This window comes from Mustela nigripes, chromosome 7 (genome assembly GCF_022355385.1).
Source record: "Mustela nigripes isolate SB6536 chromosome 7, MUSNIG.SB6536, whole genome shotgun sequence".
NCBI lineage: Eukaryota > Metazoa > Chordata > Mammalia > Carnivora > Mustelidae > Mustela > Mustela nigripes.
The window spans coordinates 86284402-86308313 of record NC_081563.1 but is presented as its reverse complement, the minus strand read 5'-3'; the positions used below and the strand labels follow the sequence as shown (position 1 = coordinate 86308313).

Genomic DNA, 23912 nt, shown 5'->3' with positions numbered 1-23912 from the left:
AGTAGGTGCTGCAGAGGACCTGGACCCTGTGGGCAAGGAGTGCCCATGGGGTACTGGCCTCTGTTAGGGCTCAGCCTATAGGGCAAATCTGTTGAACCTCACCTCATTCTCATGACCCCTTTAAGGTGGTGGGAAAGTAGCTGCAAAACTTGTGTTGAGCTCCTCAGCTAGTAAGTGCAGTTTGAACCCCCACCTGGCTGCCTAGCTGCCAGTGGCCCTGGTGGGGCATTGCAGGTGAGGAAGCTTGGTTCAGCTAGAGATGATGCAGCTGCAAGTCCAAGGACATTGGTGCTCCTCTGAAGGACTGTGGGCAGTGAGGACACCCAGAGCCAGTAGTCCACACAGGTTTACTCGGAAATTGCCAGCTGCTTCTTAGAACAGTGTGGGTAGCTAGCGGGGAGCGGTGTTGTGACGTGCTCTGTTCATAATTAGAATATTCAGCCTTTAGGGATAGCAGGATAGATTCAAGGCTTTGGGTGTACAATTTAGGCTGTGTGTCTGGAAGCAAATGAAAAAAAAAAAAAAAAGAATGACCAGCGAGAATGGGAAACCATCAACCTTTGCATATTTTTAATTAGTTATTTTAATAACTTTAGCTCTTTTTTATACATGACACATCTTTCGTAAGTGTAAGTTGTCACTTCATTGTGAAGACTGCATATGGTATGCGGTTTTTATCTTACTCTGAATAAATGCAGTGTATAAGGTTTGAGAATGTAGTCAAGAAAAGAGGTATGAACGATCTTTTTCTAAAGATTTTAAAGATCTGTTTCTAAAGAACTTTTCTGAAGATCTAAAGGAAGATTTTCCCTTTTCCAAAGGATTCTCGGAATTCTGAGATCATTTTCATGTATGGAAATACCCTAACGTATTTGAAATAGAACTGGATTTCCCAGAAAAATCTGTCCCACATACACGTTTCCAAACACGTCCTTCACAGAAAGAGAAGGTCCCGTGAGTCTTCCAGGGAATGGAATGAGACAGAACCAAAGAGGATTGTCACCTTTACAAAAATATGTGAAAAGCGAAGCTAGTGTTCAAAGTTTGTTTTGCAGTGAGCCGTTACCAAGGTGGTGACACCCTGTGCCGCATCCCCGGGAGCCCCACTCAACATCGTGCCTGGTGTCAGAGCTCTGACCTGCGTGTCTGTGAGCATCTGAGCATAATCTGGACTGATGCTGTTCATGTTAGCAAGATGTGTCTGTAGTATCAGAAAAGCCCTAAGAGAGGCTATTCTGGGGGTCTGGGAAAGCTCAAAATTTTTTCCATAGAAGCTGATGGTGATTGCTTCTTTATATATCATTCCTGCTTCTGAAGGGTTTCATAGGAATGTGTGACTTTCAGATACCAGGAGAAACCTGTCCTTTGAACTTGCCAGGGAGCAATTAAAGTGCACTTTCTCTGTGCCCTTGGGTGCAGCACTTGTATAAATGTGGGGACTTGTCTGCATGCTGTGTTCGGTGGTTGGTGTGCATGTGAGCTCCTGGCCCTGCATGAGTAGGACTGTCTGGGATCTGTGGCCCACCCACGGGGATGGGTCTGCAAAACAAGCCACCCTTCATAAAACCGTAGACTAGCAGAGCAGAAAGCCAGAAAACTCAGAAATCATCTACTTTGGGGGTCTCAAGGGTTTTGTTTTATCTTCCAGCATCAGAATACTTTTTTAAAAAAAATTTTATTTATTTGACAGAGTGAGATCACAAGTGGGCAGAGAGGCAGGCAGAGAGAGAGGGGGGGAAGCAGGCTCCCTACTGAGCCGAGAGCCCAATGCGGGGCTTGATCCCAGGACCTTGAGATTATGACCTGAGCTGAAGGCAGTAACTTAACCTACTGAGATACCCAGGTGCTCCTGGCATCGGAATACTTTGAAAAATTAAATAATTGGTATGTTTATTTTAGTTCAAAAAATAGATATTCAACAAGCAGCTCTCCAGTCAAATGTTTGAAGGTTGGGGTGACGTCCCAGAGTCGCCTTGTTTGCCAGTTCTGCCGCTTGCTCACTGAGCACCTGCCCTCCACGCCTAGAAACTGGTAGAGTAGTACTTGACCTCTCTTGGCCCTGGTGTGAGTGTTGGCCTAGCCTGCCATGTGGCGAACACTCTGGACTGATTGTTAAGACCAAACCAGGGTTGTTGAGGGAGATTGCCAGATGGACACATAACTGCTGTCCCCTGACCTGGTATGGCCTTGTCCCTGTGCCACCACCGAGAGTGGATTACAGCTTTTTAGCACCTTGGAGAATCATGCTCAGCAAGATTGCTCTGTGTTCTGTAGTGGCCTCTGACCTTTCCCCAGGGAGGGAGCAGATCCCATTAGGATGCATTTAGGAGAGGCCATGTGGGAATTACATGGTTCGGTGTTCACGGTCTCATTTGCGATGTGTGCCCTTGTCCCAGTGCGTGGGGAAGATTATGGAAGCATCACCAAGTTAGTCCTGTTGGACCTGGGAGTGCTTTTGGTTATTTCTCTGACCCCATCCCTGCCTTAGGTATCCCCTTCAGGGCAGGCTGCCCACACCACAGAGGGGGTGACAGTCAGCACTTGCTCCCTCCCGACGCGAGGCCCCTGTGTTCCATTTTCCTGCACCTGCCATAGTGAAGACAGGGACTGGGATCATTCTATGTGGTCCAGTGGCTTGAGACAGTGCTGGCCAAGGAGTGATTGCACTTGAAAGCGAGCTTTTGAGGGTAGCCCATTGGATCCTTGCTGGCGACATTTCTGTCCTCTGGAGAGGTCTGCGGAGGGAGGAGTCTTTGTTCCAAACATCACTGTGTCTCTTGGGTTACTGTCGGCTGATCAGTCAGGCCGGCCTACCGAACCCCTCCCTGTTTCTGGGCACTAGAAATAGGGAAGGAGACCTTCCGATGGCAGCTCACCCAGCTTCAGTTGTATAATATTGTAGCCTGGCCACCATTTCTGAAGCCCAGTTATCAGGCAAGCCACGTGCTCTTTACCCATGTGTGCTGACATACACTCACTGGAGTGGCACCCTGAGCATCGTCTTCTCTGAAGTTGCTTCTGGTTGTATGTTCTATGTTGCTGTGCCTCAAACTTGGAGGAATCATCCTGATGCTTCATAAAAACTTCTTGGTGCTTGGAATCATAAGTGAATGACTCCTGATCCCCACCCAGGACAGAACCATGGACACAGTCAAACCCAGCCATTCTTTTTTTTTTTTTTTTTTTTTTAAAAACCAGCCATTCTTAATGACCAGCAGTTCCTTTCTTGAATCAGTGTTGTGTGTGCAGAGACCTGGTCTTGTGCCATGGTGGAAACTCAGATGCACCAGCCCGGTAGTTGGCAGGACCCTTCTCCCAGCAGATGGAACGTTGACTGTGAGATAAAGAGTTGGCGCATGTGTTTGCTCATTGGTCCTGCAGAGGAGGGTCTCCCTGAGGAGACATCACCGCCTATTGGGCACCTACTGGGTTTTTGTTCAGGGAAGCAGGCTTTGGTCAGACATTGACCCTTTCTTCAGGCCTGAGATGGGGAGTCATTATACTTTCCTCCAAAGTGTGGATGTTAACACCCACTGGGCTGCCACCATAAGCGTCCGTGCCAGTATCTGCTGACGGGTCTGTCCTCCTACTTGGGGCCCCTGCAGGATCCCAGGGGATGAGGGCTGCTGAACTGTGCATGCTGAATGGGGGTGGCCTTTGTGTCCTGATGAAGCAGTACACAAACTCTAGGAGATGCCAGAGTGTGAGAGGAGAGCAGGTCTTAAGTTGAGGGAGCCTTGGGTTTATGTTTATTTCATTTGAGTTTGAGAGCTGGAGTGGTCAGAAAAGCGTGGCAGCTATCCCAGCAGCTGTGCTGGTCCTGAGACGTTGTCCTATAACACCTAGTTCACAGTTCAAATGGGAAAACCAAAACAAACTTAAGTCCATGTATGCTGGCCAGTTTATGTCTGCAGAATGCAACTTCTATGAGGCCATGTTCTGGAAGGCGGTTCTGGAGGACAGACAAGTCCAGAGGAGGAAAGCATTTGATTGGTTGCAAACCTTGCATAGCTCGTTGAGCTTCCTCCTGCTGGGCATGTTGGTTTGACTCTTGTAACTTTGTTGAGGTTTCCAGTCTTTTTCTGGAGTAACACCCTATTCATCTACTTCTAATTCTTTCTTCATCTTAACAATGAAATGCAAGTGGATACTTTTTGAGTTCTTTTCTGTTGGGATCAGTATCTCTGCTTTCGCCTCCACCCCCCATTTTGGAAATACTCTCTGAGTAGTCCGGCAGAGAAACAAATTGACTTAATCTTGGATTTAGGATTATAGTTCATTCCTTAATCCTAAAACTCCGAATAGCTCTCAGGAGCATTATAATGCAGTGCTGGGAGGCATCAGCAAAAATATAGCCGTCTGGTTTCTAGAAGTGAGCTAACTGTATGCTAGATCCATGCTTCCCGACCGTTTCAGATCTCGGTGCCCGTAAAAACTGCTCGTGTTTGTCTAGTAACTGGGGCAGAGGTGAGGCTTCTGGGGGCAGAGGTGGCCAGCGGGTGCCTCCAACCACACGGAGGCCGCATGGGTCCTTGAGACACGTATCTTGTCACCTCTCACTCATTACACCGGTGGAAGAGTCTGTGCTAAGTCAGCCCTGTTCATTGAGAGTCCTTCAGACCCCAGCCTGTGCCAGACCTGAAGCGGTAGAATTAGAAAAGAAAACTTTCTGGATGAGTAGAGACAACAGTAGCAACCACTGCTTCTCACTACAAGGCCCGTGCCAAGGGTTATGCAGGGACTGGCTTTTTGTGAGCCCCTGTGATGGGAGTACCACTCCTTTCCCAAGTGCAGTACGGCGGAGCTAGGGGAAGTGGGGCTGGAGAGCACACGAGCCCCTGGGCCTCACCCTGCCATCCTGCCTGCCCTCGACACCTGGAAAATGCACATCCGTAGTCTGATGGGTGAAACAGATCAGACACATGGACGCTGTGAAAGTCTACCAGTTTGGAGTGTGATAAAAACTTGAGTGTGTAAACTTTTGGTTCATAAAGAAGCAGACTGTGAAATTAACAATTGCATGAGAGAATTTCAAGAAGGCTTTGGGGGTTTAAAAAGCCTACTTTTTTATTACATATTTTGAAATATACTTTTCCTGATACGAAAGTAATGCATATTTATTGTAACAAAAAAAGATATAAAAAACACGTAAAAGAAAATAAATACCTATAATCCAACCACGTAGAGACAGCTGCTCTCAATGTTGGCACCCATCTCTCCGGGCCTCGTAGCCAGTAGCCTGTAGGGGGCGCTGCATTGTCTTTAGTTTTTCACTAAAACAAGTCTGTTTCCCATTGGAACAGATTGGGGATGTAGGGCAGTGTTCCTCTTTAAGAATGCATGTATGTCCCTCCTTTTCCAGGATGAAGACCTTACTTGTTTTTCTTTGCATCAGCTACTAAACATTCATTGCCATTTAAAATCACTGTTGACTGGTGAAGAAGATTATAAAAGAGTATGCAAGGCATGGTCCTATTTGGGAAATAGATATTTATTTACTGGGGAAAAAGTGTTCAGCAAACATTTCTTTCCTTTGTACTGTTTGCTGCCTCTCAGGTTCTCTGCTGGTGGCTGGATGGGCGTGGAATCGGGGACACATTCGAGTTTGGTATAACTCTGTGCCGTACTCAGATTTGTTAGTGAACGTGTTGTATAGACACAGCCAGAGAGCCTCTCTCATCTGGGAGTGAAAAGCAGGGCATTTTCAGACTTATTTACGGTCCAGGTGCTGGAAACATGAGGTGAAATGAATGCATCCCACACCCTCCTCTCCTGTTCCAGGAAGGCGTTGAAGTGCGCGTGGCCAGGATCTTCAACACCTTTGGGCCACGCATGCACATGAACGATGGCCGGGTCGTCAGCAACTTCATCCTGCAGGCGCTGCAGGGAGAGCCGCTTACGGTAGGTACCAGCCTCAGAGTACGGGTAGAGGGGTGTGGGGTCGGTGGGGTAGAGAAAGAGTTGGCCGTCTGCCAGCAAGCGACAAAGGAGCAGTGCCTCTTGGTTTGGGCAGTTACTTTCCTGAGGTTGCCCGTTTGCCTTGGGTCCATCCCACTTCCCTTAGTGACAAGGAGGAAGGCACAGGGCTGGAATCCAGAAGAGGAGCAATGGAGCCCTGGTGGCCTTGCTAGTGCTTGGGCTGCAGCCTGGTGCATGCAGACCAGGCCTCATCGTGCGTCTGCTCACACCAGCCTGCTGGCAAAGACCTTTCCAGATGTTCTCCTGGCCCATGAGCTGCAGCCAGGGCCAGGTGTATCCTCAGTAACCCCTCAGGTTGCTGAGAAATGCGGTGTCAGGGGCAGGGTTTGGTGGTTTTCTTGGTGATGCCCAGAAGCATGCCCTCTGCTGGTCACAGTCAACCTCGGAGCCTTCTGGAGCCCAGGTTCTGGACCTTGATAGTCTAGGGTCAGTGGTTCAGGTACATTGGGGTAGGCAGCCCATTCCACACACGTCCCCACCATCCCCTGTCCCCTCCTCGGGGAGGAGTGGCCCCCTCCTGCTGTACGAAGGATTTGCTGATTCAGTTTGGTTGGTTTTCTGTGGTTTTGCGCATTCTGGCTGCTCTCTTCCTCTCCTCCTCCAGCTCCTCTGTTCTCTTGCTTTTCTCGTTCCTCCTCCTCCTGTCTGCCTCCGCGTCCTCTTGCAGCCCTCTGGGCTCTGTGTCCTCTTGGGCTTAGTGTTGGGCTGGCATCCATATACTTGTTCCCATCTTGTTACTCTAAAACCCCAGGAGGGTTTGCTCATCAGCTGAGGGGATTCCAAAGGCGAAAGTTAGAGCTCTGCGTCCATATACATCCGCCTGTCTGTCTCTCTGTAGAGTAAGTTTACTCTTTTCTGTTCAGTGATGTTCACGTCCATTAATTCACTTCGATTAGTGCTCACAGCAGATGTGTGGGGCCCGGGTTCTGTTATTAGCCCATTGTTTAGATGGGGAGACTGAAGCGCAGAGGCTGGAGGAGTCACCCAAGCTCATGTGGCCAGACGGTGGCCGCCGGTGGCCGCTTTTGATCACAGTTCTCCGTGGTGCTCCTTTCTTCTTGGGTGGGTTAGCTACCCCGAGGCCAATTCAGAACAAAAAGCTTAGCCTGTTACAATATGGTCTGCCCCCTGCCACACCCCAGGGTAAGACACACGCTCTAGGCGACCTTTGCCAAACACGTTGCAGGGGAGAGGTGAATCCGAACCCCACCACACTGTGCCAGTGCCGTGCCCCTCTCTCCACTCCCCCTACCAGCTGCTAGCCTCAGGGCCTGCAGATGGCCATGCCATGGTCACCCTGACTTCTCTCCTTCTCACACCACATACTGCTGCAGTGGTATATAGCCTGGTAGTCTTGCCCTAAGAAGATCCAGGATCTGGCCCTGTCCACCTCTTCTCCCATTTCCTCCAGGCCTCACTGCCATGAGCCCCCAGTTTATTGCCCCAGCCTCCTAGCCACTCATTCCCCCTGTCGGGGGCTCTCCACCCAGCAGCCAGGGGAGCCTCTGAAGAAAAGTACCAGCTCTGGGGGGTTTTCCCCTTTGCTGGAGCATGATTCACGGGCCTCCCTGTGCACCCCAGACTCGCCCCTGCTGCTCTGTAAGCTCAGCACCCTGCTCCCACTGTCCCAGGAGCATGCGTTTTCCAGGCATCCCCCTGTTCAGTCATCCTCTCATTAGGGGAGCACTGGCCATTCTGTACGTGATGATGTCTAGTCACCACTCTACCCCTCCTAACCATGCCTTCTGTTGTTTTCCACTTCTCAGCGCCTGAAACACTATTTTCCCAGCCCCCAATCCCTCTCTTTGAAATCACGAACTGGTTTCATTCATGGCTGTGTCCCCAGCTGCCAGGAGGGTCCCTGGCACCCAGGCAGCATGTGATAAATGCTGGTCAAGCTGAGGATTGGGTCTATAGTGGCCGCTGGCCTTTTTGAGGAGCACAAGTGCTCTGGGGCTTCTTCTGGAAGCAGTGGTCGTAGTGTGACTGCAAGGCGAAACTGCCCCCCTCATCCATGTCCCCTTCTGCCTGCTGTTTGGGTCCCAAGCATTTCTGCAGCCCAGCTGCTTGGTGGAGAATTCCTCACCCTCAGGGACGCTCCCGGAGCTTTCTTAGCCACTGCCCTCACTAATTCTCCTCGATCAGAGCTGCTTTGTTTGCAGGGCAAACTGGTAAAAGCCTTCTGAGGCTTCTTGACTGACTGCCTCCTGGGCAGCAGCCAGGGCCCCGGGGTCAGGTGGGCCCGCCCAAGAAAGCACCCATTGTGGGCAGCAGGTGATAACTCATGTGTTGTCGCCTCGTTGCTGGGGACCAAGGAGCCGGGTGGCTGGTACTGTGCAGGGCCGCAGCTAGTCTAAAACATGCCGCATTTCATCTTCTCTAGGCGCCTCTGGTGGCAGGAGTCCTCAGGGAGGCCTTTCAGAAATGTGTGGTCCCTCTTGTCACACAGAATTCCCTGTCCCCTCAGTGTTTTGATGAAGCCGCTCACCCTTCATCCTTTGCTGTCCCATTGAGATGGCATCACTTTCTGTCAGACGGCTCTGTGGAGAAGTTCTGAAGGAGGGGGCCATGTGTCGTGACTCTCAGTCCAGCCCCACTTCGGGAACACTTGGTTTAATTTAGCAAGGAAGGAGAATAGGGAGGTCCATCCATCCTTTCCTGCTCTGTTTCCAGTATGTTCTTTCCAAGCCTAAAGACCTCTATCATGGCCCCTCAGTGTCGCACCTTCCCTTTTCCAAGGGGGGTTACTGTCATCACTCGCCTTCCAGCTGCTTTTTCCTGAAGCCCTTTGTTATCTTACCTCAGGGCAGATTTCATTCTTTGGGCCTGTCCCCGCATCTTGAGTCACAGAGGTCTGTCAGGGTCGCTCCGGAAGGATTTTGCTGAGTTCTGCAAGTCACGCACAGAAGCTATATACTTGAGCTTGAGCACACAGAAGCTCAGAAAATACTGTGTTCTCATTTACAAGGTCTAGAAAATAGATGATACGGTTCAGGGCGAACTAGCTCATTAAGTATATTTTGAAGAGACGGGAGTTCACCATTCAGTCAAAGCCCTCGTGCATGGGTACCCGTGTGAGCATTATGGTTTAATTCTGTCTCATCACCTTATCGTGACTTATTCCAGTTTGCAGATGAGAGAGAACAACTTGATTGAGGTGAATTTTTCCAGATGTGATAGAATTGGGGTTTGAGTCATGGTCTGTATCTTTTAAAAAAGCCTTGCTGTATTTTCTAGAGGGAGATTTTGGAGAAACCATACTTTTTAGACCAAAGTCTACATCTTATTTACCCTTTGTATCTGCATTGTGGTATTGGAAGTGATCCCTAACTTTGGGCCGTCATTCATGGAGGCACTTGAGGCCCAGCTGTGGGGATGGGGTTGGCATAGTGCTCCCCATGCTGACCTACAGTACTCCCCATGCTTCCCCGCCCCTTCCTCCCTCCATGTTCCCTATGCTCCCGGGGAAGCTCCCTGTGATGCTCTCTGTGCTCCCCTGTGGTGCTCCCCTGCAGTTCTCCTTGTGCTGCCTCCTGTGCAGGATATCTGCAAAAGGTGCTCCTAAGGGCCTTTAGTCCCTGGACCTGCAGGGAGCAGCCTGAGCTTCCCCTGTCGATGGCTGCCTGCAGTTCAGCTCTAGGTCCCTCAAGCCTTGTGACCATGTTGTCAGGTAGTGAGGGGTGCCTGAACACAGCCTGGCCCTCTGGGCATCACTCCCCACCCGCCCCACCGCCTCCCACCCAGAAGGACGCTTGGAACAAGGCAGCTATGTGAAACCCTCCACAAACGCCAATTAATTCAGTCTTCAGGAGTTTTTTGGGGCTTCCCAGTATAAGACTAACCCTCTGGGTCTCTGACAGTTTGTGACATTCAAGCCACTGAATGTCACCAGCATGATTCTCTTGTTCCTTTCATTGAGAAGGTGATTCTTCAGAGTCCTAACCCTGGCAGCCCTCTCACTTCCCCCTGGCTGTGGGCTCAGCCAGCACACAGCACTGAGTCATGTTCCTTCTGACACATCCGATGGGACGGAGCGCTGCCCCCGCATGTTTGTGGGCTCAGCTCCCGGGCATCATAGCTTGGAGGCCTGATGGGAGCTAATACCAAGCCTTCATTGTTGCTCTGCAAGGGCAGTGGGCTCTCTGTGAATGCTGGCAGCCCACAGTCGCAGACCCCCTGGCCAGGCATGGTGGGAAGGTGCAAAGAAAGGAGACAGAGGAGTCTGTCTTAGGAGTCCTCAGGGACCCTAAGCACACCCAGGAACGGCAGGTCCATGCAGGGAGCCAGAAGCATAGCTCCACACCCACACACCTGTGGGTTAAGGATGATGTACACCAGGCTGCTGATGGGTATCGCCCAAATCTGATGCTTTATAATGAGACGGGAGAATGGCTCAGTGCCAGCTTGCCATGGGCCACAGTTGACAGCTGAGCTACAGGCGGTTCTGAAGTTATTGATGCAGGGGGTGAGGAAGAGATTCCTGAACTTGGAGTCATGGTAGGTTTTCTCTCCTGGACGCTGGGTGCTGCAGTGCTCAGAGCTCTCGTGACCTTATCTGTAACGAAGTTGTACAGAAAATAACACAGGTATCCCATCTGCGGGGCTCCTCAGGTGCAGGTGGATTTCCAGGATGATGCAGTGGTGGGCAGACCTCCCTCCTTCCTACTTACTGGGTCTGTGGTTTCCTTTCTGACTTGCCCAAAGGTATCAGAAGGGTTAGCAAGACCAGGCAGTGGGCTTCTGGCAGAACTGCCAAGGAAGGATGAGTGTGCTTCTGAGAGGCTTGTTCACCTTTCTTCAGTGTTCCTGTGCGGAGTTTGGCTGTTGCACTTGTGTCTTGCAGACAGAAGCCTCTGTAAGTCAGTTCCCCAGCCTCTTCTTGCGGGGGGGGCCTCTGCCTAAGTAGGTCAAGCCGATGCCCCTATGACATTGGTGTATATGTGAATGCTTATTAAGATAACAAAAGCAGCCTGGACTCCTGGGTGGCTCAGTCAGTTGGGCATCTCTCTTTGGTTCAGGTCATGATCCCAGGGTCCTGGGATCAAGTCCTGCATTGGGCTCCTGCTCAGTGGGGAGCCTGCTTCTCCCTCTGCTTGTGCTTGCTCTCAACCCCCAATCCCTGTGTCAAATAAATAAAATCTTAAAAAAAAAAAAAAATAACAAAAGTAGCCTTCCAAACCTGCTTTTGAAAAAATGAAAAAAGGCAGCAGGTACCTATGAGGCATTTTTTTCTTCCCTTTCCTGTTCCTTCCCATTTGCTTCTCCGGTCTGGTGACCTGAGCTCCTAGGGAGCCTTTTTGGAGAGCAAGGCCACTGGGGACTGGTATGTGCTTTAGAGCTGTTGGCATCTGGCTCCTCTTTGGCATCAGGTGGCCAGTGACAGGAGGCACCAGTGTTGTTCTGTTCTAGGCGTGGATTTCAGGATATTCTAGAAGGCAGTCCTTCCTCCCTGCTGCTCCCTTTCCACCAGTGCAAGCCAGCAAACAAAAATCCCCTGGCTCCTTCCTTCTCTGTAAGGGTGAAGGAGCGCCTCAAAGACCCTCTGCCTCAGTCTCTCCATTCTAAGCAAGTGGTATACACTGCAGACCCCACAAAATTGTTGTTCAGTACGTGTTTGTGGAGCGTTGGTGGTATGCAGGGTGCCTGGGGTGCAGGTGAATTGGACACCGTGCCTGTCCCCGGAGTTCACCGTGGGAAGCGAGTATGAGTGACAGAGTCTGGAGGAGGGGAGGATGGCTGAGCACAGAGGACAGAGCCCTTCATTCTGGCTGGCGGAATGAGCCAGAGAAGTGCCACCAGGAGAGAACATTTAGACAAGAGGTCTGTGGAGGAAAGGACCTGAGTACAGGCGTGGAGACGTGGCAACATACAGGGGACATAAGTGGAGCACAAGGGCCTCCCCCTTCCTTCTTTCCCTCACCTCGTCTCCTGTCCAGAGTTTCCTGGTCGTCTCAGACTCAGCTGCATGTTAGACTCATCCAGGGCTGTCCAAGTACCAAGATGCCCACCACCTCCTCCCTAGAGATTCTGGGCTAGTCTGAGCGCCCAGCTGTTCTGATGGGCAGTCAGGGTATAGGACTCAGGTTCTAGGTACTGCCTCCTGCTTGCATGTGCGTCTGTCACCCTTCTGGGCTAACGTGATCCCCGCCACGTCCTAAGACTGTAACAGATGCCAACTCCTTCCACTACTGACTTGGAAGACAGACCGGAACGTGGATGCACGCACTGTCCCACTCTCAGGGCATAACTCAGAAGTATTGAGTGAATTGTGGCATCACTGGCCCTTCGGCCTCAGTTCTGAGGTCAGTCTGTGCCCCTGGAGTTTTAAGGAACCTCGTTTTCCCATGACGGTGTGGCTTTCTCTGGAGGCTTAACTGTTGCTCTCCTCCTAGGTGTATGGGTCCGGGTCGCAGACGAGGGCGTTCCAGTACGTCAGGTAAGGCAGCTGGCCTCCACACTGCTTCCGGCAGGTGGTGCAGACCAGACGGCCCACATCTGTTGGATATGTGCATTATTTTCGCATCTCTACCATGGCATGGTTAAAAGTCCATTTTAATTTTCAGGTGGGAAAGCCCTTAGGGTTCTCTGTTTAAAAGGTAAAATTTTACGGGCTCCTGCCTGACTCAGTTGCTGGAGCATGCAATTCTGGGTTGTGAGTCCAAGCCCCAGGTTGGGTGTAGAGATTACCTAAAATCTTTAAAAAAAAAAAAATAATAAGGTGTACATGTAAGTCTGTGCCATTTATGACTCATGTGCTGATCTTTTACTGCCCCCTAGTGTTTCTTAGGGAAACTCGCCCAGTTTCTGAGGGCGACTTGATTCCAGATCACACCAGTTGGACAGCTGTCCTTAATCTAAACCCAGCAAACCTACAGGTGCTGAAGTCAGACCCACTTTAAAAGTGGCTTTCTGGGGCGGGGGAGATTGTCCTCATTAAGGGAAAGATAATGTAGACCGTCCTCATGTCAGATTTTATGTGGATGAGATTTTACGCGGATAAAAATAGAGTTGAGAACCTCTTCTCATAGTCACGGTGATAATTATTATCCTTTTCTCATTAACCCTCCCAAATCTCGTGTGCTTGTTGGTCAGTTCAGTTGGTGACATTTTATTTTTTTTTATTTGTTTTTTAAAGATTTTATTTATTTATTTGACAGAGAGAGATCACAAGTAGGCAGAGAGGCAGGCAGAGAGAGAGAGGAGGAAGCAGGCTCCCTGCTGAGCAGAGAGCCCGATGCGGGGCTCCATCCCAGGACCCTGAGATCATGACCTGAGCCGAAGGCAGCGGCTTAACCCACTGAGCCACCCAGGCGCCCCAGTTGGTGACATTTTAAAATGCAGTTTGAGTTCTGGGAAAAGAGTTTATATAAACTATATCACTATAATCACTTGCATAGAACAAAATATTTCCCCCCATGACACTGTTACTATGAATTCTGTACAGGTTTCTGATAACCTGAATCATTGTAAAATCCAGTTCTGTGTTTTCACCTTGTAACATAAATACCCAGGAATGCCTGTCAGTTGGAAAATGCTGCTCCTGCTGTGTCCTGAGGCCACCCCAGGGTCCTGTAACCGTGAAGTGGTGCAGTGGCGGTGCACATCTGGGCCACCTCAGCCACAGCGACCACGTAGACTTCTGTCAGATTATGTGAGAATCCAGGGGAGAAGTCTCTTTGAGAAAAAGAACTGCTAGCAAATAATAATAATAATAATAAATTAATTAATTAAAATTTAAAGCCGCCACTGTGGATTTTTCCCCCCAAAGTGTCATTCGTCACATTTAGTCTGAAAGAAAGCTATGAATAAACATATATCACAGTCAGTGTTTTTTCCTCCCCAGCTGTGAGTGTCTTGCCAAGCAGGACGCAAAACCCCAGGGGTAAAATAAAACTGGCACACTTTGGTGTCTGAATATCTCAAGAAGAGACTTAACCAGAAAATACCAGGATCCCTCTAGGGCTGTTTTCATTTCAAGGCACTTACCCCGGGAACCATGTGCTCCAAACAAGGCATCAAGTTACGTTTCTGTACAGCCCCGCTCAGGGGCGAACATCCCTGCAGTGCGCGTCCTGCCGTTGGGTGCTTCTAGGACGGAGCAGGCTCGCACAGCTTTCCCGACTTCCTGGTTTTGCTATTCAGGACTCCACTGAGATAATGTACAGTTTTGCTAGTTTTAAGAAGCTGGGGTTTTTTAAGAAACAATTAATTTTGTAGTTAAAAGTGCACAATGTCTGAGTCTCCAGTTCCCTCACTAAGTTAACTGCTTCCAGAATCCACAGTTGCCTTGAAGCGGCATTTCCCGGCTCCTGAGGTCCGGGTGACCATACCATACGCATTCACATCTTGGCATGACTGTGTCTGATGTTTTCCCGGGCAGGTTACAGCCTCATCCCCATAACAAAGGCATGCTGTCCTTTTTTTTTTTTTTTTTAAAGTCACTTTGTCAAAATGACACTTTTAAAGAGCTTCAGGTTAAATGGGTGTGATCTATGCAATTTTGACCTTAAAAGTTGCCATTTTGATTATATAAAAGCTGTACCCGCCCCACCCTCATTTCCATATTAAAATGGATTGTGGATGCTGGTGAATGGCAGCTTTTAATGTCTTCTGACGAATATGCAGAGACTTGTGCTATGTGAGACATGTTGTACTAATTACTAATTACTAATACTAATTACTGCCATCGTGATGAAGTGACTTTTTTTGCCGGTTTCTAGAAAAGTCCTCTGGAGTCAGCAATTACTCGAATCTGTGCTTGACCTATGAGACTGGAACGGACTTTAGGGATGTTCACTTAAAACACCCAATCATCAGAAACAAAAATTCAGAAAACAATTTGTTTGCCAAATATCCCATCCCACCCCACCCCCAAATTTTTTTTCTCGGACAAAAAGGAAAGCAAAAACAGGTTCTGTTTTGAAGTTGACCGTAGCAACCTGCTCCTTGCTGGTAATGGAGGAGGAGGGGAAGGTTTCAGCACAGACTGCGTTTGGATCAGCAGAACAGAGCTTTCAGAGCCTTCTGAGAAGTACAGCTGACGGAAAGCAGACGTAGAGAACAAGCTCGTGAGCAGCAGTGAGGTGTCATTTTTACGAAGTAACTTTTTTTTGACAGAGCCACACTTTAAAAGCCTCTGAAAATAAGAACCAAACCTTGGTAAGCGAACGTTTGCTTACTTCTCTTCACCTCCATGGCCCCGTCGGTCACGATTCATCTGAAACACCCAGATCGCCGTCCGTCCCGTGCGAGGAGTCTCGGGGGGCGGCAGGGGGCTCAGGGGGGAATCGAAGGTGAGGGCGTAGGGAGCAGCGGTCCGGTTGATTTCAACACTGTGTTGTTTGGCTTTATCTGTGATTTACCAGTATGAGAATTACATACTGGAGTGCACTCATTTCAGTGGGTCGGAACTGTTGTTTTTTTTTTTTAATCATTGCTTTTTCATATGGACCAGCTACGTGGGCTCACGTTTAAACATCAGAAGCTGTATTAACACCATCTTTTGGGGGCGTTTGTCTCTTTTATTTCTATTCTTCGGTCGTTAAAGGGTTTCAGAAATAGACGGAAGTAAAGAACTTGCCCATTTCGCTTCCATTCCCGTTTCCCGTTTAGCCATCTACACCCCACACGCTGCGAGCGAATCCCAGACCTCATATCATCACCCATGAATACCTGAGCATTCCCAACCCCGCTTATTTGCAGGATTTTGTTTTGGCATCGGCTTTCCATGTGGGGTTTGGTTCTCTTCCGGGAGGTGGCGCGGGTCTGCGGCGGGCGGTGCCTGACCCAGCCTTCCCTTCTCTTCCAGCGATCTGGTGAACGGCCTCGTGGCTCTCATGAACAGCAACGTCAGCAGCCCGGTCAACCTGGTGAGTATGGCCGCGCCTCCCACCACGACCCCCCCGCTGGAACAGGCCGGAGTTTCGTGCTTTTATGAAACCATGAAGAGCCGCAGCCTTTGCTTTATTTGCATGCCTGTGTTTGCTTGCTGAATGGTAGAGGGGGAGAAACCCCAGATCCGTGTGTGCCAAGGAGTAGCACGTATGCACAGCATGCGTGAGTGTTTATCACCATCATCCTGAAGGGCCTGGGTCTAAGCATTTGTGAAAGCCTTTGATGACAGTCTATAGATGGTTTTTGTGTGCATTCCTTTCTCTGTTGTTCGGTGTCATCTGATCTCCCTGAGAATTAAGTGAGCTTTAGATCGAGGAGGTTAAGAACGTTTTCCAGGTTCTGATCATGTCTGTAGTTCAGCCGCCTGTTCAGGGCTCCTTTGTTGCTTCTTCCTTCATGGCTTCCTAGGGCCCCAGAGTCTCCCTGTTGGAGGGATCGTAAGGTTCTTTTGCTCCATGTTTCTATGCGTTTGTATTGCTTGGTGAACGTGTGTCTCTTCAAAGGACTTTATTCTGTCTCTGGCCAGTTCTCACCGGCAGGAAGCATTTCCTTACATTTAGAACTAAAATCTCGTTCTCTGTGAGCTACCCACTGGCCTTACTTCTCAGGGTGGGGGCCATTCAAGCTAGTCCAGTGCAGCCACAGTTGGGTAACTTCCCAAGGATTGGGAAGGCAGGGTCATGCCCTCTGAGTCTCCTCCTCCCCAGCTCTCAGCCAGAGTTCGTGTTCTTGTCTGGAGTCCTCTTACCCTCTCACTCCCTGTCCTCTGAAGAGCTTCACTCCATCTGATTGAGAACGTGAAGTGTCCAGTGCAGACTGCCCATCATTCTAGATGTTCTGCTCCTGCCAGTGGCCCTGACATTAGCGTATCAGGAGCCATCCCCTCCCTTTGGCAAACCTGGGAGTCAGCTTCAGGTTCTCCCAAAAACCACATCTCCGGCTTCCTACAAGGTTTTAAGGTCCACAGGGGTGGCCATGCTTGCTGATTCCTCAAAACCACTTTACTCAAAAACCTCTCTCTGTAACCAGCAATTGGAAACATGTTCTGTTGCATCCGTTTTCACTGAGTTGGGAGGGAGTTCTTAAGAAATAGGAAAGTGGAGGTGTAACTCCCTTGTCGGGCTGTTGACCACTTCTTTGTGCACTTCTCCAGAAACATGAAATTAGAAATAGAATGAGACATGTCTTGGGCTCAGTTTCTTCCGAGCATTTACCTGGCTGTCACTGTCAAGGCCATGCCACCTTCACCTGGCTGTTGCTCCAGGCCCTTTAAAATGTGGGTGTTATCAGTGATGTCCCCCACTCCTCAAGGAGCCACAGTCTTTTCTTTAGATACTGGGTTCCTTCTTTCTTTCCAAGGGGGCCTTGACACAGGGCCCTACCAGGAAGTTGGAAGTGCAGCGTATGTGGGACACCTGTTTGTCACACTTGATGGTGGTCTCTTACGAGGGGGGAGGGGGTGGCAAGTAAGAATAGCAGGAATGGGAAGGGAAGAGGGCAAGTGGCCGCTGTCTTGTGTGATGCAAGAAAGGAGAAAAATGGCTTTTTTTGATGTCCCCTAAGGGCATGCTCACACTATAAACCACATGGAGGCTTTCTCTCTGGCTATCTGGAGCCCTCATCTGCCGAGTGCATTTCAGTCCCTTTACTGCTCCCACGTGCAAGTTTGCAAGTCTGTTACTGTTTAAGTTGTTGACACAGTGCACCTGGAGGGAATTATATTGTCTTAGGAGGGCTCATGTTGCAGACCTAAACTTGTATGCAGAGTAACAATGCAGTTACAGTAACGTTAGATCTGGAAATTGACCTGCCTCTTGGTACACACATGTACCGTACATGTACCGTGTGTCCATATTAGAAGCACCTGACCTAGCCGAGGGGCATTCTTGTCAACAGACACTTCGTCTAGAGGGCAAAAGCAGGACCAGACACAGTTTAGCCCTTCACTGGGTGGATCAGTCATCATCCCGATCAGGAAGTGCCCAAGGAAACACGAAGAGGCAGGAGCCTCCTGATTTTTCCAAGATGTCGGAGTCAGCCCGTGGGTGCTTGGAAGAAATGCATGTGGTTTGCGTGGCGGTCTCTGCTGTTGTGATTACACTTATAACCAGCAACCATTTCTTCCTTAGGGGAACCCGGAAGAACACACAATCCTAGAGTTTGCTCAGTTAATTAAAAGCCTTGTTGGTAAGTAAGACCAAATGAATGAAATTGGCTGCACTCACCCTATCAGCTAATAACAACCTGATTAGAAAATGTGTAATTAATACGAGCTAATTGAATTGGATAAAAAGCAGAACTTTATCAGGAACACTTAATTGTCTTCTGATTCTTTAATTAAGTAATGGAAAGATAACGATGCAGGGGTTGGGTTGTGTTCACAAGCACCTCAGCAGGTGGGGGTGGAGTGGGAGTAGATTTGTTCTGGGTGTTTGAGGTGGGACTGTGTAGATCGCACCACACAGGTGACAAGTGTTTGATTTCCAAACATCGGCAGTGATGACAATGAGATTTCGAAGAGCTAAGCGGGAGTGGTACCCAGTACCAGCTTGTGTGTTTCTGATGGAATCTGTTGGCAACTTTCAAGTTCTTGGCAGTGCCAGCCAACATGGCCGTGACATGTTGGCAGCAGTGTAGACACTGGAGTAACCCCAGGGGCAGGCTCTGAAAGTCGTAAGAAGTTTGTGTGTTTCAGATAGCCCTCGTGTTGCACTACATGCGGGGTGAGCCCTTCGTCACGTCAGCATGCTTACTAGAGCTCTGGGAAGTCTGGCTCTTGGGGAGGGTGCTTTGTTTTCCATGGTTGATCAAGACGTTTGATACAGGACACAACCAGATTGGAGTGTGGCTCCCTAGACTAGACTGGGGTAAGCCTGATGGAGGACGTTCTGCTTGCCCACACCCCTGCTCAGCTGAGTTGATTCTTCGGGGCTGTCCTTCCTGACTCGGAGCTGTCATCTACCAGCATGTTCTTATCAGCTCTGGACACTTGGACAGGAAGGGGGCTGGTCTTCCTCAGTCATAAATTGTGTCACCCCAGCAGCCTCCCCAAGACTGCTTCCCCAGCTTTCCCACTCTGGGTCTACCTGTCTCATCCCAGGTAAGGCAGGGATGTGCTCAGATAACAGTTTGTCCAGGAACTAGGCTATCCAAAACCTCTACCCCTAGTGGGGAGCCGGGGCTAGCATCTTTGGCATCACCCAGACGCTTGTTAGAAATGCAGAATCACACACCCCACCCGTGTCTTCCAGATCAGAATCTGCATCTTGATAAGATCCTCAGGCATTAATAATCACTGTGCTTCTATGAAAGGCTAAGTAGCATGCCACCCTGAACTGCAGAGCAGTTGCAATAGCAACTGCTGTGTTTTCTGTGGTTCTGTGCTCAGGGCTGGCCCCCGCTGGGGGGTTTCTCCTTCGGGTCTTTGCTGGTGGTCCCTCGCGTGGCTTCCTTCTGCTGGCCAGCAGGGTCTGGGCCCCGCTAGGATGCTGGACAAGCCAGGCTCTGTGTCCTGCTGCACGTGGTCTCTGCAGCAGGTTAGCTGGACACCTTACATGTTGGCTCAGAGCTCCCACCTGCAGGTGCAGAAAGGGTTAAGTCTTCCATAAGGCATAAGCCAGGAACTGGCCCACGGTCATTTCCTCCTGCTCTCTACTTGGTTAATCAAGATGACAGGCCACTTCCAGACCAGGGGCTCCTGCAGTGCATGACTGCCTCAGGTGTGGCTCCCTCGGGCCATCGTCATCACAGGTGACTGCACACGACATTTGCCACTTTTACTGACTTGGAGTCTGGCTCTGTGCGCATGCCTGCTGTGTTAGCTGATGATGGGTGATCTGCCCGGGAGCCGGCAGCTAGGGAGCCCTGCCCTTTTCCTCGGGAGTGACTGCCTCTCAACCAGTTCTCTTGGGGCCAGAGGTCCAGTCCCCCATGTGACTCAGTGGCTACGTGGGAAATGCATTCTGTCCCCTCCAGGCAGTGAACAAGGCAGCCTTGTTCACTGCCTGGAGGGGGTTTCACTTTGAGGATTACAGTGAAAGTCCCCACCTGGAGTGGTTTGTGCTTCACTTACCTTTCTTTTCTCTTAATGCAGGTAGTGGAAGTGAGATTCAGTTTCTCTCAGAAGCCCAGGATGACCCACAGAAAAGAAAACCAGACATCAGAAAAGCGAAGATGATGCTGGCGTGGGAGCCGGTGGTGAGTGCAGGGCCCCGTGCTGCTCCATCGACAAAGGCCCACAACAGGTCCTTGCATACACTAGCGTGCTTGGGCGGACAGGATGCAGGGTTTTCTCCAGCCTGTTCTGTGGCTTCTCATTTTGTGTGTGGAGACACACATTCACTCATTCTGTGATGGAGACATGGGAGCCCACTGTGGAGTCTGCTTTTGTAAACTTGCACACGCACATGGCTTACTCCATGAAAGAAGTGTCCTGGGCAATGGCCGTGTGCTCTCTGGGTCACCTTGACTGACCTGCCGGTCTCCACTTGCCCCAGGATGTCCTTGGACATGCAGGGCTGGGCGAGGTTGCTGTGGGAACTGGGGCAAGCAGGGTCACCCCAGTTCCCAGGAAGGTGGAACTCCAGGTTGGAAGGGTGAGACACCATAGGCCAGGGAGCAGTGACCCTCCATAACTTTCTGTTGCTCCTAGACTAAATTAGACTCCTTGTGGCCTGCGGGGAAATGCACCAAGAGTAGTGTGCATCCCGCAGGTAGATAACAGGAGATACCCAGGGAAGCATAAGTTACTCAAGAGGTGGCATAAGAATTAGGCTTAAATACCATCTTAATAGGGATGAGGGGTATGTAGTCCTTTTAAAGGAGAGTAGATGATTTTTAAGAATGGTGAATGGGCCCTTAGAAGAACAGATGGGAGATGAGAGAGCCAGTGACAGTGTACCTGGTGTCCGTGTCTAGTGCCCTCCCCTGCTATGAGAGTCAGTGCTCCCTGGTCGTTGACCCCTCTGGGAAGGGACTCAGGACAGCTGAGTTTCTGTTGGGATAGCCTGTCTCTGGACTTGACGGGTCAGAGGAGTGCAGAGAGAGCCTCACCCTGCACTTACTCAAGACCCTGGCCCCAGCGTGGTCCGTATACCAAAAAGCTCCCACAGTCGTGTTTTGAGATGTTCTCTTCTGCTGCCCTCCAGAGAGCTAAATGAATGGACTCCCACAGTGTTGGGTCTTAAAGGGACTCAAGAGTTCCAGTCCGATCTTTTTTTAACCTGGAACTACAGCTCTGAAGGATCTGAGGGCTACAGGGATTTGTCAAATGCACTAAAAATATGGTCACGCCCAGACCATACCCAAGAACTCCCGCCACACAAAGCAGCAGCAAGTACATGTGTTCATTTTGAGAAGGCATTTGCCATGGGTCCTTTTATAAGTAGAGCCCCCGTGTTTCAAACAAAATATTTTTTGAAAAGCTAAATGCACACTCGCTATGTAGTAACTGTTGCTTTTGTCTTAGTGAAGTATGTAGGTTTTTTATTGTTCTGGAGTTTCAATGTGGAACATTCTAACACATTTAGAAGATGAGGCCTCTACCACTAGTTCTCTTCCTGCTAGTTCCAGCTCATTAGTAATTTCTGAGGGATCTTGTCCAAAGAAGCACTTAGTCATATATCCATCCTGATTCTCTTCTATTTGTGTCTTTTTGATGGTGCTGTTGAGGCCAATTCATATAGCAAACTGCCTGTATTTAAAATGTACAACTTGGGTAAATTTTGATGTATTTCTCTACCCATGAAACCATCACCACCATCAAGGTAACAGATAGAGCCTTCTCCGCCATCAGTTTCCGGGTGGCCCTTGGCAGTGCTCCGTTCCCGACTTTTCCCCTTGTTCTCATGGGCAGCTGTTGGGATTTCCTGTGGGCTTCCATGGTGTCGTCATAGCTTCTTCTCAGACTTGGTCTGTTAGGTCCCTGGGAGTGAATGTCCCGTGGGAGAGTGAGGTGTGTGGGTCACACAGGTGCTTCCTAAGGACCCTCCCTCCATCATACACTTCCTTCCGAAAGAAAAGCACACACTCGCAGGCATTCTTTTCAGGCGTTCTTTGTGGTTGATTCAAACTGGATAGACCCCAAATCAGCAAGAGGTAGTTCATGGTCTTTGGGAACGAGAGCCTGTCTTCTGTCCGTCAGGGGTGTCATTTGTCAAATCGCCCAGTGCGTTCTGAAAGCAGCTTTGGCAGGACCTTCTCCTGGCGATCCGCGATGCCGTGTGAGCCTCCCGCGTTGCTGTGAGTGCCTCTGCTGAGGGCAGAGCACTCGTCAGCACTTCTTCCTGCGAAGCCCCGGGGATGTCTGGCGTTTCCTGCATCAGTGACCTTGTCTCCCCTTCCCCCCCTTCTCTTTAAACAGGTCCCGCTGGAAGAAGGTTTAAACAAAGCCATCCACTACTTCCGTAAAGAACTCGAGTACCAGGCAAATAATCAATACATCCCCAAACCAAAGCCCGCAAGGATAAAAAAAGGACGGACACGCCATAACTGAAAACCTCACTTATTGGGACGGGAGATCCCGTTTCACACTTGATGGGATGTATTTTTTTTTCTTTTTTCTTTTCCTTTTTTTTTTTTTTTTGGTTAAAGAAAGACTTAAACAGGTGTCATGAAGAACAAACTGGAATTTCATTCAGAAGCTTGCTTTAAAGAAATGGATGTGCCTAAAAACTCCCCTCAGAAAACTGCAAATTTTGCCTTGCACTTTTTAAAATCTGTCTTTTTATGTAAAATAGGGTAGATGCATCTTTGCGTATTTTCACGTTTTTTATCTTGCTATGAGAGCATATGTCGTGACTGTCATTGACAGTTTTATTTACTGGTTTCTTTGTGAAGCTGAAAAGGAACATTAAATGGGGTGAAAAATGCCAATTTTATTTATAAAAGTGGGTACTTATAAATGAGACATTATACTATGCATAAAGACAAAAACAAACAAAAAATTTAGGATTGTCAGGTGGGTGACACACCGGCATTTATTCTTCAGGCAGATTAAAGAATTCTGTTTGAGAGCTTTATGTTTCTTTTAATTCAGAATTTTTCCAAGATCTAGGTTTTAGTTGCAAACTTGACTTTGAAATACTTCCGTTGGTTATCACGATCAAGGATATTTGAAATCACTACTGTGTTGTGCTGCGTATTTGGGGCAGGGGTGGGGGGACAAAGTTAACGTATTCTTGGTTAAAAGTGGTTAAATATGCTATTTTAATAAAATATTGGAACACACTGGTAGTTTTAAAGGTTGGCTCTCTGCTTTGCACAGTGTATTGTTGGATTGCTGAAAAAAATACTGTAGAATTTAAAGGAAAACTCCGAAAACATCCAGGCTGGTATAGGTAACTTGATGAGTGGGTGTTAAAAGCACTGCTCTGCTCCTGAGACTGAATCTGCGTATCATCTTCACTGCTGCGTGGAGAGACTTTTCCAGTCCCACCCAGGGTTTGAATCGCTGCATGTCCTTCCCTGGCAGCACAGAGCAGATGGAGAAAAAGAAGGGCCATTTGTTATAAAATCTGTAAACGAGGCACATTGAGAGAAAACTTTGAGAGCTTTTGCTTTCATTAAGAATTCTTTCAAGCTCTTGCGTTAGGATTTTCATACTCATTTTGGAATAAATGGGAGAACAATGCAGGGAGTTCAAGCCACTGCATTTTCCAAGCCAGCTGGCTCTGCATGGCAGCAACAGAGCCTGACCTGGCACCAGGAGAACCTGAGCAGTTAAACAGAATGCCTATTTGCATAACCAGCCAGGGTAAGCCAGACTCGCCTGCCCTTCGTAATCACTTGGGGATTTTTTTTTTTTTAATTGGACATGTTTTTCCTGTCAGAATTGCTGAGTCCAGGCCAAGGAAGCTGTGGTTTTGTTTTATTTGTCATGCTAAATTCCCCAGAAGATTCTGGAGCTTGGGATTGTTGCTCGATCAGACATTGTGTGAAAGAGGATTCACAGAAGGTTTCTTATTTTAATTGTCATTATTGTGTCCCCAACTGTGCGATACACCATTTCCTGGGCAGAGGTGAACAGAGCTGAGAAGTTT

The 23912-nt window shown here is 49.1% G+C and overlaps 1 protein-coding gene across 3 annotated transcripts in view; it reads left to right on the top strand.

Moving 5' to 3' along the window:
• UXS1 (UDP-glucuronate decarboxylase 1) overlaps positions 1-23100 on the top strand; it is a 90236-nt gene extending 67136 nt beyond the window's left edge. For all 3 annotated transcript variants that reach the window (XM_059406377.1, XM_059406376.1, XM_059406375.1), the window contains 6 exons: positions 5782-5901; positions 12372-12415; positions 15788-15848; positions 18003-18060; positions 19967-20070; positions 22235-23100. In XM_059406377.1, coding sequence (XP_059262360.1) covers positions 5782-5901; positions 12372-12415; positions 15788-15848; positions 18003-18060; positions 19967-20070; positions 22235-22366 — 519 coding nt within the window. In that variant the 3' untranslated portion in view covers positions 22367-23100. The remainder of the gene's footprint in view (positions 1-5781; positions 5902-12371; positions 12416-15787; positions 15849-18002; positions 18061-19966; positions 20071-22234) is intronic.
• The last annotated feature ends 812 nt before the right edge of the window (positions 23101-23912 follow it).